Genomic DNA, 13,046 nt, shown 5'->3' on the forward strand with positions numbered 1-13,046 from the left:
GATGCCCAGAACCCATTTGTGCCAGGCTGGAGTGACATGGATTTCATGTGGGGCATCAGTAGGTATGTAAATCAGGTGTTTAATAAGTAGCACAAAGGCATTTAACCCCTTAAAAATAGCTGTTACTTATTCGCATGTGTGAAAATTGGTTCTCTGCCCACTTTGATGCCAGTTCTGATGCCCAGAACCCATTTGTGCCAGGCTGGATTGACAGGAACTTGATGTGTGGCATCACAAGGTATGCAAGTCAGGTGTCAGATCAGTGGCACAAAGCCATTTAACACCTTTAATACCATACCTCAGTGCCCACTTTGATGCCCATTTTTGCGCCAGCCTTCTAATATTTTTATCTGTTTTTAAGTGTATTCACAAGAGGGCACATGACCGCATAATATTATATACTTACAATGGTTTATTTTTATTGAAAAACCTGAAAAAAAACAGAAAATAAAAAATAGCCGAATAAGAAACTGAACGAATAAGAAACCAACTTCAGCATCGTCCCTCTGGTGAAATTTCTGGGCATGGATACACTCCCCTTCTCGGCATGTAGTCACTCCCCGCTGCTTTAATCACCCCCCTTTGCAGAAATGAAGACGCCCTGAAATTTCTGAGCATAGTAACGCCCCCCTCCCTTTGTCACGCCCCCTCCCTCACTATTGTGGTTTTAACCAGGCCCCCAGGTGCCATAATCACGCCCGTTCCTGAAATTTTCAGGCATGTTGCCGCCCAGAGCCCCGCCCAGAGCTCCTCTTCTCTCCACCCTGCATCTTCAGCTGTTGCTTGGCCGTGATTGGTCAGTTTGCGGCACGTGACTCCGTAGCCTCGCCCATCCCTACTATCTACGACATGCCGACAATTTTCAGAACACCGGTAGCAGGAAGCGTCTCCACTCTTAACAGGACTGAAGGAGGCCCCGCCCCTTCCGGTGACATTATTGCCTCAACTCCGTACTAGTCGCCACCCTCCTGCCAGGACGATCAGGCCTCGCACAGGCGTGTTACCCAGGCTCTCTGCTAAACGGAAGTCACGTGCGCCTTACGCATGACGTTTAAGTGCGTCCGTCGCCATTTTTTTTTCTGGCACGAAATTATGAAAAATGTCTATCCAGTTGTGTCCGTGCGCCCATCCATCGAGGTTTACCCTCCTTCCTAGAACATACATCCACTTTTCATGATGTATTATAAAGCCGCATTTCTCGCGACATGGCTCAGATTAATCATTGACCGACACTGCGCTTCCAGTTCAGACCGCTCTCTAGTACAGTCCAATGACGCAACCTTGTGCGAGCAGACGCCTCACCCTATTGGCTGTACGCGGGCAGTAACCGGTGACGATGCGCCGTGCGCATGCGCAGAAGAAAGCACTAGCAGCTTGTGAGCACCATATGCAGCGAGGTGGTAGAGCTACACTGGCATAGGCACCATGGGCAAGAAGCAGAAGAGCAAGGCCGAGGAGAGGTAACAGCGGGGAGCGCCCAGGGCCGCGGGTGTGGGCGGGTGGCAATGGCCGCACCGGTGCGATGCTGCTCCGAGGCCTATGAGCGGCGCCTGCGGGGCTGAGGGATGGGAGGTGTCCCGGTATTGCAGCATGCAGTGCCCGGTGCAGGCACCAGAGGGGCAGGATTCTGCATGGCTAGTGTCTGCGCTCCATTACAGTCTGTTGTTCTCTGTTATCAGCCACCCAAGCAGCCTGAGGTACTGCCCCCCATCTCTGCCACCTCCCATATACCCAGCTATGGCAGCTCTACGGCCCACCATTACTGAGAGTGGACAGAGGACCCTCCCCTGCGGGGTGACAGGCTCCCCCGCCTTACATCTGGGCGCTGCTGGCGGAACCGCGGACATGTTATAGATAGAACGTTTAGGGTTTAGGTATAAAGTTGACAGTAATTTAAAGGGCAAGTATCCGTATTTGGATGTGGTGTACGCTGTGTGTCAGTGCGGCTCCGGGCACACATCCCGGGGCCGGTTTATTCTCAGTACACGGACTCATATAGTATAATTGATCCATACAAACATCAGTTTTACACATGGATCGGTGTCTCCAGCCGGACGTGGCCTGTTCTCATCACTGATGGTAAAAACGGACACACTGATGACGCACTGATGGTAAAAACGGATGCACTGGTGGTAAACGGACACAATGACACATTGATGGTAAAAACTGACACACTGAAGACACTCTGATGGTAAAAACGTACACTGATAAAAACGGACACACTGACACACTGGTAAAAACGGACACAGTGATGGTAAAAACGGACACAGATGACGCACTGATGGTAAAAACGGACGCACAGATGACAGACTGATGGTAAAAATGGACACAGATGATACACTGATGGTAAAACCGGACACACTGATGACACACTGATGGTAAAACCGGACACACTGATGGTAAAAACGGACACACTGATGACACACTGATGGTAAAACCGGACACACTGATGGTAAAAACGGACACACTGATGACACACTGATGGTAAAACCGGACACACTGATGGTAAAAACGGACACACTGATGACACACTGATGGTAAAAACGGACACACTGATGACACACTGATGGTAAAAACGGACACACTGATGGTAAAAACGGACACACTGATGACACACTGATGGTAAAAACGGACACACTGGTAAAAACGGACACACTGATGACACACTGATGGTAAAAACGGACACACTGATGACACACTGATGGTAAAAACGGACACTGATGACACACTGAAGGTAAAAACGGACACACTGATGACACACTGATGGTAAAAACGGACACACTGATGGTAAAAACGGACACACTGATGGTAAAAACGGACACACTGATGGTAAAAACGGACACACAGATGACACACTGATGGTAAAAACGGACACACAGATGACACACTGATGGTAAAAACGGACACACAGATGACACACTGATGGTAAAAACGGACACACAGATGACACACTGGTAAAAACGGACACACTGATGGTAAAAATGGACACAGATGACACACTGATGGTAAAAACGGACACACTGATGGTAAAAACGGACACACTGATGACACACTGATGGTAAAAACGGACACAGTGATGACACCGGTACAGTTTTTCCATGTATGTGTTTTATACGGACATGTGAAGGAGGCCTTAACGTGTATGAGGATTTGTATAAAGGCTGAGATGTCTGTGCAAACATGGACCACACTGCACACACCGGCTGCGGGTCTCCTGAATTTCGGATGGCCGCTTCATTTATTCTTTGTTGGGAGACCTGCACCCGCTCTGTGCATTGCCGGCTGTGCTCAGACCAGGTTTCACTGGTGTCTGAATCTTACCTAAAATGGATGTAATGATACAGATATACTTTGTACTTCAGTCTGCTGTGCGAGTTTCATCCGTCTTTAGCTGATATTGTCAGTGGGTGAGAAACATCCGGCAGTCCGCTTGGTCCAGTGAGAAAAGGCTGAATAAAGTAGATGCGACTAGAATGATGCCTGAGATAACCTGCGTCCGTTCCTCTTGCTGGTAAAATCACACGGATGTGTAACTGCAGCCTGATTCTCCGGTCAGTATTCGTTACAGTTATTGTAGACTTCTTCATTGGGATTAAATCTAAATTTCCTCCTTTATCTCTTGGTTTCCCAGCTGTAGTTTCACATGTGTACCTGGAGCAGTCGCTATATTAGTGACCTGACTTGTAGGTTTCGCCTCGTGACCACTATAATCATTTCTGATACGTCTGAATGTGATAATCTAGAATAAATTCGCCCACTTTTGACAGTTTAATCTCATTATTTAGTTTATTATAGTAACTACAATTTTACTTATCACGAAGGGCAAATGCCAGCTTTCAGTGTGAATACAATTCTGTAACCATCCTGACATGTTATTTCCATCACTGGATACTAGTATAATTCTTGGAGTTATTTAATCCATACTCAATTACCTGGGAAAACCAGATGGACGAAGCTTACTGCATTCTAGAAGCCATGGATGATACTTAGTTCATGCTAATGGCACAATGTGGTCACAATTCATTGGAAGAGTGTTATGTTATTGCTTTGTGACCTATAGGGGTCAGTTGTGATCATTGCCTACTGTGATATCTGCCTTCAGGCTTATAAAGGTGTCAGTGTAATATGAGGCTCAGTGATCTCTAATGTCCAAAAAATAATAAAATCCCCCAAAATGCTAACAATGCAAATATGTTTACATTGATTCAAAAGAGTATTCTGTTATCCAAAAATGACCACTTGTCCACTGCATAGAAAACAATAATTTGGTCTGTGAGTGTCGCAGACAGAGAATGAAGTGGCAGGGCACATGCTGCTCCATGCAACCTCTTCTGGCCATGTTATTATGGTTGGGGGAGGAGGGGACACAAGTCTTTTAATCTGGCAATCAGTGGGGCTGTCTGAATCTCGCTGGCCAACAATCACCCATGTATCCAGTGGCCATGTTCTATGATGTAAGCAGACCAGAATATTCCTTTAAACAATAGTTTTTTTGATGATGCATTTCCTTTAAACTGTCCTGTAGAGCCAAAGGTAAGGTCAGAGTCAGACGGCCGTATGACTCGGTCAGGGATCGCAATGCTCTTCTGATCCAAACTCGACAGCATGTGTTTCTATGCAGCTGTCACACTCTGGTCAGGAGAGCCAACAGCTAGTCCAAGCATTGTGTAATCCCTGTCTGACTCTTCCCTATGTATGAGGTGCCTTCTACAGTTACTTCTTTGCCTTCGAGATATTGTATGAGCCCCCATGATTACCCTATTTTTACCACCTGTATTGCGTAAAGACACACTAATCTTCTCAGAATTCTGGTCCAGCATCCACATCAGTAGTCCATGACCTTCGTAAGGGGATCAGGTGAACCTCTACTTACTTACCGCAATCCCCGAAGCCTTGTGTGCATCACTTTCACAATGACGTTAAGCTTTGCCTGCAAATCAGAAAAGGTGCTGGGTGTTATGACCTGGTGGTTAACCCCTTCACCCCCGGAGCTTTTTCCGTTTTCGTTTTTCGCTCCCCTCCTTCCCAGAGCCATAACTTTTTTATTTTTCCGTCAATTTGGCCATGTGAGGGCTTATTTTTTGCGGGACAAGTTGTACTTTTGAACGACATCATTGGTTTTAGCATGTCGTGTACTAGAAAACGGGAAAAAAATTCCAAGTGCAGTGAAATTGCAAAAAAAGTGCAATCCCACACTTGTTTTTTGCTTGCCTATTTTGCTAGGTTCACTAAATGCTAAAACTGACCTGCCATTATGATTCTCCAGGTCACTACGAGTTCATAGACACCTAACATGACTAGGTTATTTTTCACCTAAGTGGTGAAAAAAAATTCCAAACTTTGCAAAAAACAAAACAAAATTGCGCCATTTTCCGATACTCGTAGCGTCTCCATTTTTCGTGATCTGGGGTCAGGTGAGGGCTTATTTTTTGCGTGCCGAGCTGGCGTTTTTAATGATAGCATTTTGGTGCAGATATGTTCTTTTGATCGCCCGTTATTGCATTTTAATGCAATGTCGTGGCGACCAAAAAAACGTAAATCTGGCGTTTCGAATTTTTTTCTCATTACGCCATTTAGCGATCAGGTTAATGCTTTTTTTTTATTGATAGATCGGGCGATTCTGAACGCGGCGATACCAAATATGTGTAGGTTGGGTTTTTTTTTTATTGATTTATTTTGATTGGGGCGAAAGGGGGGTGATTTAAACTTTTATATTTTTTTTATTTTTTTCACATTTTTAAAAACTTTTTTTTTTTACTTTTGCCATGCTTCAATAGCCTCCATAGGAGGCTAGAAGCAGGCACAGCACGATCGGCTCTGCTATGCAGCAGTGATCATAAGATCGCTGCTACACAGCAGATTTGCAGGTGTGCTGTGAGCGCCGACCACAGGGGGGCGCTCACAGCCACTGGCAATCAGTAACCATAGAGGTCTCAAGGACCTCTATGGTTACAATGGAGGAGCATCGCCGACCCCCGATCATGTGACAGGGGTCGGCGATGCGCTCATATCCGGCCGCACGGCCGGATGCGGTAGTTAAATGCCGCTGTCTGCGTTTGACAGCGGCATTTAACTAGTTAATAGGCGCGCGCAGATCGCGATTCTGCTCGCGCCTATTGCGGGCACATGTCAGCTGTTCAAAACAGCTGACATGTCCCGGCTTTGATGTGCGCTCACCGCCGGAGCGCACATCAAAGCGGGGGTCCCGACATGTGACGTACTATACCGTCACATGTCGGGAAGGGGTTAAGAGGCCACACTGATATGACCTGGTGGCTAAAACGCAACATGGGACGAGCTCTGAGGAGGTGGTATCTCTACTGACCGCAGTCCCTAATCCTAACAACAACACTAGTAATAGCCGTGGGATGTTCCTGACTCCCTAGACACCTCTTCACAGCCTAAGAACTAACTACCCCTAAAGAAGGAAATAGAAAGCTATCTTGCCTCAGAGAAAACCCCAAAAGGAAAGATAGCCCCCCACAAATATTGACTGTGAGTGGAGAGGGAAATGACGTACACAGAAATGAAATCAGAGTTCAGCAAAGGAGGCCAATACTAAACTTGATAGAGAGAAAAGGATACTGTGCGGTCAGTATTAAAAACTACAAAATCCACGCAGAGTTTACAAAAATGAACTCCACACCGACTCACGGTGTGGAGGGGCAAATCTGCTTCCTCAGAGCATCCAGCTATCCTGAATATAACATAGTAACAACCTGGACAAAAAGAGACATATTTGCAGAGCAATAGAGTCCAAAGCAAATGGACAAACAAAACTAGCAAAAACTTATCTTTTGCTGACAAGGACAGGCCATATGAGAATTCCAAGGAGAGAACCAAATCCAACCAAGAACATTGACAGCTGGCATGAACTAAAGCCCAGAGCAGGTTTAAATAACAAACCCAGGCAAGGCGATTAGTGAAGGCAGCTGCTACAGCTACCTAAAGGAGCAGCAGTTCCACTTGAAACCACCAGAGGGAGCCCAAGGGCAGAACTCACAAAAATACCATTAGCAACCACAGGAGGGAGCTCCAGAACAGAATTCACAACAGCTGGGGATTTGGGCAGGCAGGAGGTGCTGTCAGCAGAGGTCCTGTCCGTCACCTGCAGACCTCTGACATGGCTTGCTCGTCTGTACTGGTGAGGCCTGCACCTAAACCTGAGCTTTCTCCCCTTATTGCCCTAGGGATTCATTCTCACCCCTGATCCGTTCCATACACTGTCTGGGCCCTGCATTTTTTGCTGACCGGTCCTGGTTTTGAGCCTCCCACCTCCCTCCTTTTGTATCTAGAATCCATGTTTCATCTTCCTTTTTAAAAAATGTTCTTTACTTGTGTATTACGGAGCTATGGAATTGTGCTGTAGCTTTGTGGTATATTGTCAGATAGTAATCGTGGACTCATTGATGGCTCTGTGTCTGAGCAGCTCTGTAGTTGGTAGGTTGTCATTAGCTAGGTGTTTCTTTGGAATCATTGTTGAAAGCCGTGATGACCTCATGGTTCCTGCCCGGCCCCGCTGGGGCTCTGCTGATGCTGTATAATACATGTCATGCTTCCCACTGGTTTCCAGAACAGGAAAAAAAATCCTGTGTACTAATATGGCTAGAGGTATTCTAGCTATATACATTTAGGTTTCCTCCTCTGCAGAGATAGTAAATGTTATTCTTAGTGCTCAGTGCATTATTGCACTTAGCCAATAGTGAATACATCAGCATCATCAGAGGCCTCCGTTCACCAGACAGAGGCCTTAGTGCGTTCTTCTAGCTTACATCTGGCTAGTGTGCATCAGCATGCTTGCCACACACTTTAAAAATGAGATTGACCAAACAAGGTAAGTCTTCATTGTTCAACCACCACAACCCCTTTGTATACCAGACCAATGCCCAAACCCCATAACCTCCCTCTCCAAGATTACTGAAGGGGGGCTTAATTGTCTCTTCTCCAAATCGCACCTCACCACCTGTGCGCTTGACCCCATCCCATCTCACCTCCTCCCCAACCTCACCACCACACTTATACCATCCCTAACCCACCTCTTCAACCTATCACTAACTTCTGGCACCTTCCCTTCTGCTTTCAAACATCTAACTTGCTCTTTGACAATCTACAATCTGGTTTCTGCCCCGATCACTCAACTGAGACAACCCTGACCAAAATCACTAATGACCTACTTACAGCCAAAGCTAACGGACAATACTCTGTACTCCTCCTTCTAGACCTGTCCTCTGCTTTTGACACAGTTGACCACTGCCTCCTACTACAGATCCTCTCGTTTGACATCAAAGACCTCGCCCTATCCTGGATCTCCTCGTACCTTTCCAACCGCACATTCAGCGTCTCCCACACTACCTCCTCATCCCACCCTCTCTCTGTTGGAGTCCCCCAAGGCTGTGTTTTAGGACCCCTACTCTTCTCAATCTATATACTTGGCCTGGGACAACTCATAAAGTCCCATGGAATCCAGTACCAACTTTATGCTGATGACACTCAGATCTACCTTTCTGGCCCAGACGTCACCTCTCTGCTGTCCAGAATCCCGGGGTGCCTATCAGCTATATCCTCCTTCTTCTCCTCTCGCTTCCTCAAACTCAATGTGGACAAATCTGAACTCATCATCTTTCCTCCATCTCATAGATCTTCCATACCTGACCTATCTATCGCAATTAACGACATCACGCTTTCCCCCGTACCGGAAGTCCGCTGCCTCGGAGTAACCCTTGACTCTGCCCTGTCCTTCAAAACACACATCCAAGCTCTTTCCACCCCCTGTCGCCTCCAGCTCAAAAATATCTCCAGAATCCGTCCTTTCCTCAACTGTCAATCTACTAAAATGCTTGTGCATGCCCTCATCATCTCCCACCTTGACTACTGCAACATCCTTTTCTGTGGCCTGCTAACACCCTTGCACCTCTCCAGTCCATTCTTAACTCTGCTGCCCGACTAATTGATCTCTCTCCTCGCTACTCCTCCTCTTCCCCGTCTGCAAATCTCTTCACTGGCTCCCATTCCCTCAGCATATCCAGTTCAAATTACTAATACTGACCTACAAAGCCATCCATAACCTGTCTCCTCCATATATCTCTGAACTAGTCTCCCAATATCTTCCCTCACGTAATCTCCGGTCCTCCTAAGACCTCCTTCTCTCCTCCAAACTTATCCGCTCCTCACCCAACCGCCTCCAAGACTTCTCCAGAATATCCCCCATCCTCTGGAATTCTTTGCCCCGACACGTCCGACTATCAACCACATTCGGATCCTTCAGACGGAACCTGAAAACCCATCTCTTCAGGAAAGCCTACAGCCTGCACTGACCCCGCTGCCTCCTCATCACTACCGAAGCTACCGCCTCACCAACACCGGAGCTCCTACAACCCTCAACCTATTGTCTCCATCCCCACCATCCTGTAGAATGTAAGCCCGCAAGGGCAGGTCCTTGCCCCTCTGTATCAGTCTGTAATTGTTAGTTTGCTTAAGGTACCTTCACACGAAGCGACGCTGCAGCGATAGCGACAACGATGCCGATCGCTGCAGCGTCGCTGTTTGATCGCTGGGGAGCTGTCACACAGACCGCTCTCCAGCGACCAACGATGCCGAGGTCCCCGGGTAACCAGGGTAAACATCGGGTTACTAAGCGCAGGGCCGCGCTTAGTAACCCGATGTTTACCCTGGTTACCAGCGTAAAAGTAAAAAAAACAAACAGTACATACTCACCTGCGTGTCCCCCAGCGTCTGCTTCCTGACACTGACTGAGCGCCGGCCCTAACAGCACAGTCACCGCTGTGCTTTCACTTTCACTTTAGGGCCGGCGCTCAGTAAGTGTCAGGAAGCAGACGCTGGGGGACGCGCAGGTGAGTATGTACTGTTTGTTTTTTTTACTTTTACGCTGGTAACCAGGGTAAACATCGGGTTACTAAGCGCGGCCCTGCGCTTGGTAACCCGATGTTTACCCTGGTTACCAGTGTAAAACATCGCTGGTATCGTTGCTTTTGCTTTCAAACACAACGATACACGGCGATCGGAGGACCAAATAAAGTTCTGGACTTTATTCAGCGACCAGCGATATCACAGCAGGGTCCAGATCGCTGCTGCGTGTCAAACTAAACGATATCGCTAGCCAGGACGCTGCAACGTCACGGATCGCTAGCGATATCGTTACAAAGTCGTTTCGTGTGAAGGTACCTTTACTGTAAGTGATATCTGTAATTTGTATGTAACCCCTTCTCATGTACAGCACCATGGAATCAATGGTGCTATATAAATAAATAATAATAATCCATTTTCCATAGACTTCAGTGTTAACTAATCTCTGCTGGTTCATTTTTTTTTTTAATTTTAAAAACTGATTAAAAAGTTGTCTGCTGCTGGATCAGTTCTAACTGATCACTACTAGACATGTGAACATGACCTAAAGGTAGACTCAGCATTAAAGGGAACCTGTCACCCCCAAAATCGAAGGTGAGCTAAGCCCACCAGCATCAGGGGCTTATCTACAGCATTTTGTAATGCTGTAGATAAGCCCCCGATGTATCCTGAAAGATGAGAAAAAGAGGTTAGATTATACTCACCCAGGGGCTGTCCCAGTACGATGGGTGTCGCGGTCCGGTCCGGGGCCTCCTATCTACATCAGATAACGTCCTCTTCTTGTCTTCACGCTGCGGCTCCGGTGCAGTGTGCAGGTGCCGGGCCTCTCTGACCTTTCCGGCTCCTGCACACTGCAGTACTTTGCTCTGCCCTCAACAGAGCAGACAAAGTATGCCTGCGCCGGAGCTGCAGCGTGAAGACAAGAAGAGGACATCATCCTATGAAGATGGGAGGCCCCGGACTGGACTGCGACACTCTTTTTCTCATCTTTCAGGATACATTGTGGGCTTATCTACAGCATAAGCCCCTGATGCTGGTGGGCTTAGCTCGCCTTCGATTTTGTGTGTGACAGGTTCCCTTTAAGTGAGCCAAGTATATCACACTAAGGCCAGCGTCACACTCAGCGTATGTAAATACGGTCCGTTTTTTATGGCCATAATACGCAGAAAAGTTACCAAAATAGTGATCCGTATGTCATCCGTAGGCAGGGTGTGTCAGCGTATTTTGCGCATGGCATCCTCCGTATGTAATCCGTATGGCATCCGTACTGCGATATTTTCTCGCAGGCTTGCAAAACCGACATCTAATGGATTTATGGGCTCAAATGTTCGTTAAAACATATATACAGTGTGTGTGCGTGTGTGTGTGTATATATATATATATATATATATATATATATATATATATATATATATATATATATATATATATATATATATATATATATATATATATATATATATATATATATATATAAAGCAAAAAATTGGTACAGCACAACTCCTATACTTAGCTTCGGGTGCAATGCCCACAGACCACCGGTCGTCTCCAGTCAATATATCCAAAAAACCAGGCAGCACTCCATTTTGTATAAAGTATGCAGGATTTTAATGAACCCACATGTCTCTGCGACGTTTCGGCTCAACTGAGCCTTTCTTAAGCCCTTGAGAAAGGCTCAGTTAAGCCGAAACGTCGCAGAGACATGTGGGTTCATTCAAATCCTGCATACTTTATACAAAATGGAGTGCTGCCTGCTTTTTTGGATATATATATATATATATGTCATTGAGACACATATATATATTCTGTATTTATATTTAATTCAGTGCGATATATGTGAAAAGCCGGTAATTCAATTGCCGGCTTTTCATTTCTCCTTCCCAAACCCGACATGATATGAGACATGGTTTACATACAGTAAACTATCTCATATCCCTTTTTTTTTTGCATATTCCACACTACTAATGTTAGTAGTGTGTATGTGCAAAATTTGGGCACTGTAGCTTGTAAAATAAAGGGTTAAATTGCGGAAAAAATTGGCGTGGGCTCCCGTGCAATTTTCTCCGCCAGTGGTAAAGCCAGTGACTGAGGGCAGATATTAATAGCCTAGAGAGGGACCATGGTTATTTGCCCCCCCTGGCTACAAACATCTGCCCCCAGCCACCCCTGAAAAGGCACATCTGGAAGATGCGCCTATTCTGGCACTTGGCCACTCTCTTCCCACTCCCGTGTAGCGGTGGGATATGGGGTAATGAAGGGTTAATGTCACCTTGCTATTGTAAGGTGACATTAAGCCAGATTAATAATGGAGAGGCGTCAATTATGACACCTATCCATTATTAATCCAATAGTACGAAATGGTTAAGAAAACACACACACACATTATTTACAAGTATTTTAATGAAATAAAGACACATGTTGTTGTAATATTTTATTAGACTCTTAATCCACCTGAAGACCATCGTCCTGAAACAAAGTTAAAAAAACAAACAACAATATTCCATATCTTCCGTCGTTATGTCCCACGATGTAAATCCATCTGAAGGGGTTTAATCATTTTACAGCCAGGAGCTGTGCTAAAGCACTCGCTCCTGCCTGTAAAACCCCGGGTACTGAATGGAAAGCAGGGTGATCTGTAGTTACCTTGAGTCGCGGTGATGCGCCCTCTGCTGGATGTCCTCATATGAACTCGAGCGTGGGAACTTTTCCAAGGCTCCAGTTCATGAGGACATCCAGCAGAGGGCGCATCACCGCAACTCAAGGTAACTACAGATCACCCTGCTTTCCATTCAGTACCCGGGGTTTTACAGGCAGGAGCGAGTGCTTTAGCACAGCTCCTGGCTGTAAAATGATTTAACCCCTTCAGATGGATTTACTTCGTGGGACGTGACTGATCATCGGAAGGTATGAGATATTGTTGATTTGTTATTTTTACTTTTTCACAGAACGAGGGTCTTCAGCTGGATTAAGAGAATAATAAAATATTACAACAACCTGTGTCTTTATTTCATTAAAGGACTTTGTAATAATGTGTGTGTGTGTTTTATTAACCATTTCGTACTATTGGATTAATAATGGATAGGTGTCATAATTGACGCCTCTCCATTATTAATCTGGCTTAATGTCACCTTACAATAGCAAGGTGACATTAACCCTTCATTACCCCATATCCCACCGCTACA

At 46.0% G+C, this 13,046-nt stretch overlaps 2 protein-coding genes across 4 annotated transcripts in view; one reads left to right on the top strand and one right to left on the bottom strand.

Moving 5' to 3' along the window:
* TXNDC9 (thioredoxin domain containing 9) overlaps positions 1-1,274 on the bottom strand; it is a 50,157-nt gene extending 48,883 nt beyond the window's left edge. The window contains exon 1 of one of the 2 annotated variants that reach the window (XM_077296554.1): positions 1,144-1,274. Coding sequence is in view for 1 of the 2 variants with exons in the window: in XM_077296552.1 (XP_077152667.1) it covers positions 1,163-1,164 (2 nt within the window). In the remaining variant the exon portion in view is untranslated. The remainder of the gene's footprint in view (positions 1-1,143) is intronic. The other variant, XM_077296552.1, reaches the window with a different exon arrangement.
* A 35-nt stretch (positions 1,275-1,309) lies between these two features.
* The window catches only part of EIF5B (eukaryotic translation initiation factor 5B), a 90,993-nt gene continuing 79,256 nt past the window's right edge, over positions 1,310-13,046 (top strand). Inside the window, exon 1 of one of the 2 annotated variants that reach the window (XM_077296544.1) lies at positions 1,310-1,460. In XM_077296544.1, the coding sequence (XP_077152659.1) occupies positions 1,426-1,460 (35 nt within the window). In that variant the 5' untranslated portion in view covers positions 1,310-1,425. The remainder of the gene's footprint in view (positions 1,461-13,046) is intronic. The other variant, XM_077296545.1, reaches the window with a different exon arrangement.

Source organism: Ranitomeya variabilis, chromosome 3, assembly GCF_051348905.1.
Source record: "Ranitomeya variabilis isolate aRanVar5 chromosome 3, aRanVar5.hap1, whole genome shotgun sequence".
Classification (NCBI taxonomy): Eukaryota; Metazoa; Chordata; class Amphibia; order Anura; family Dendrobatidae; genus Ranitomeya; species Ranitomeya variabilis.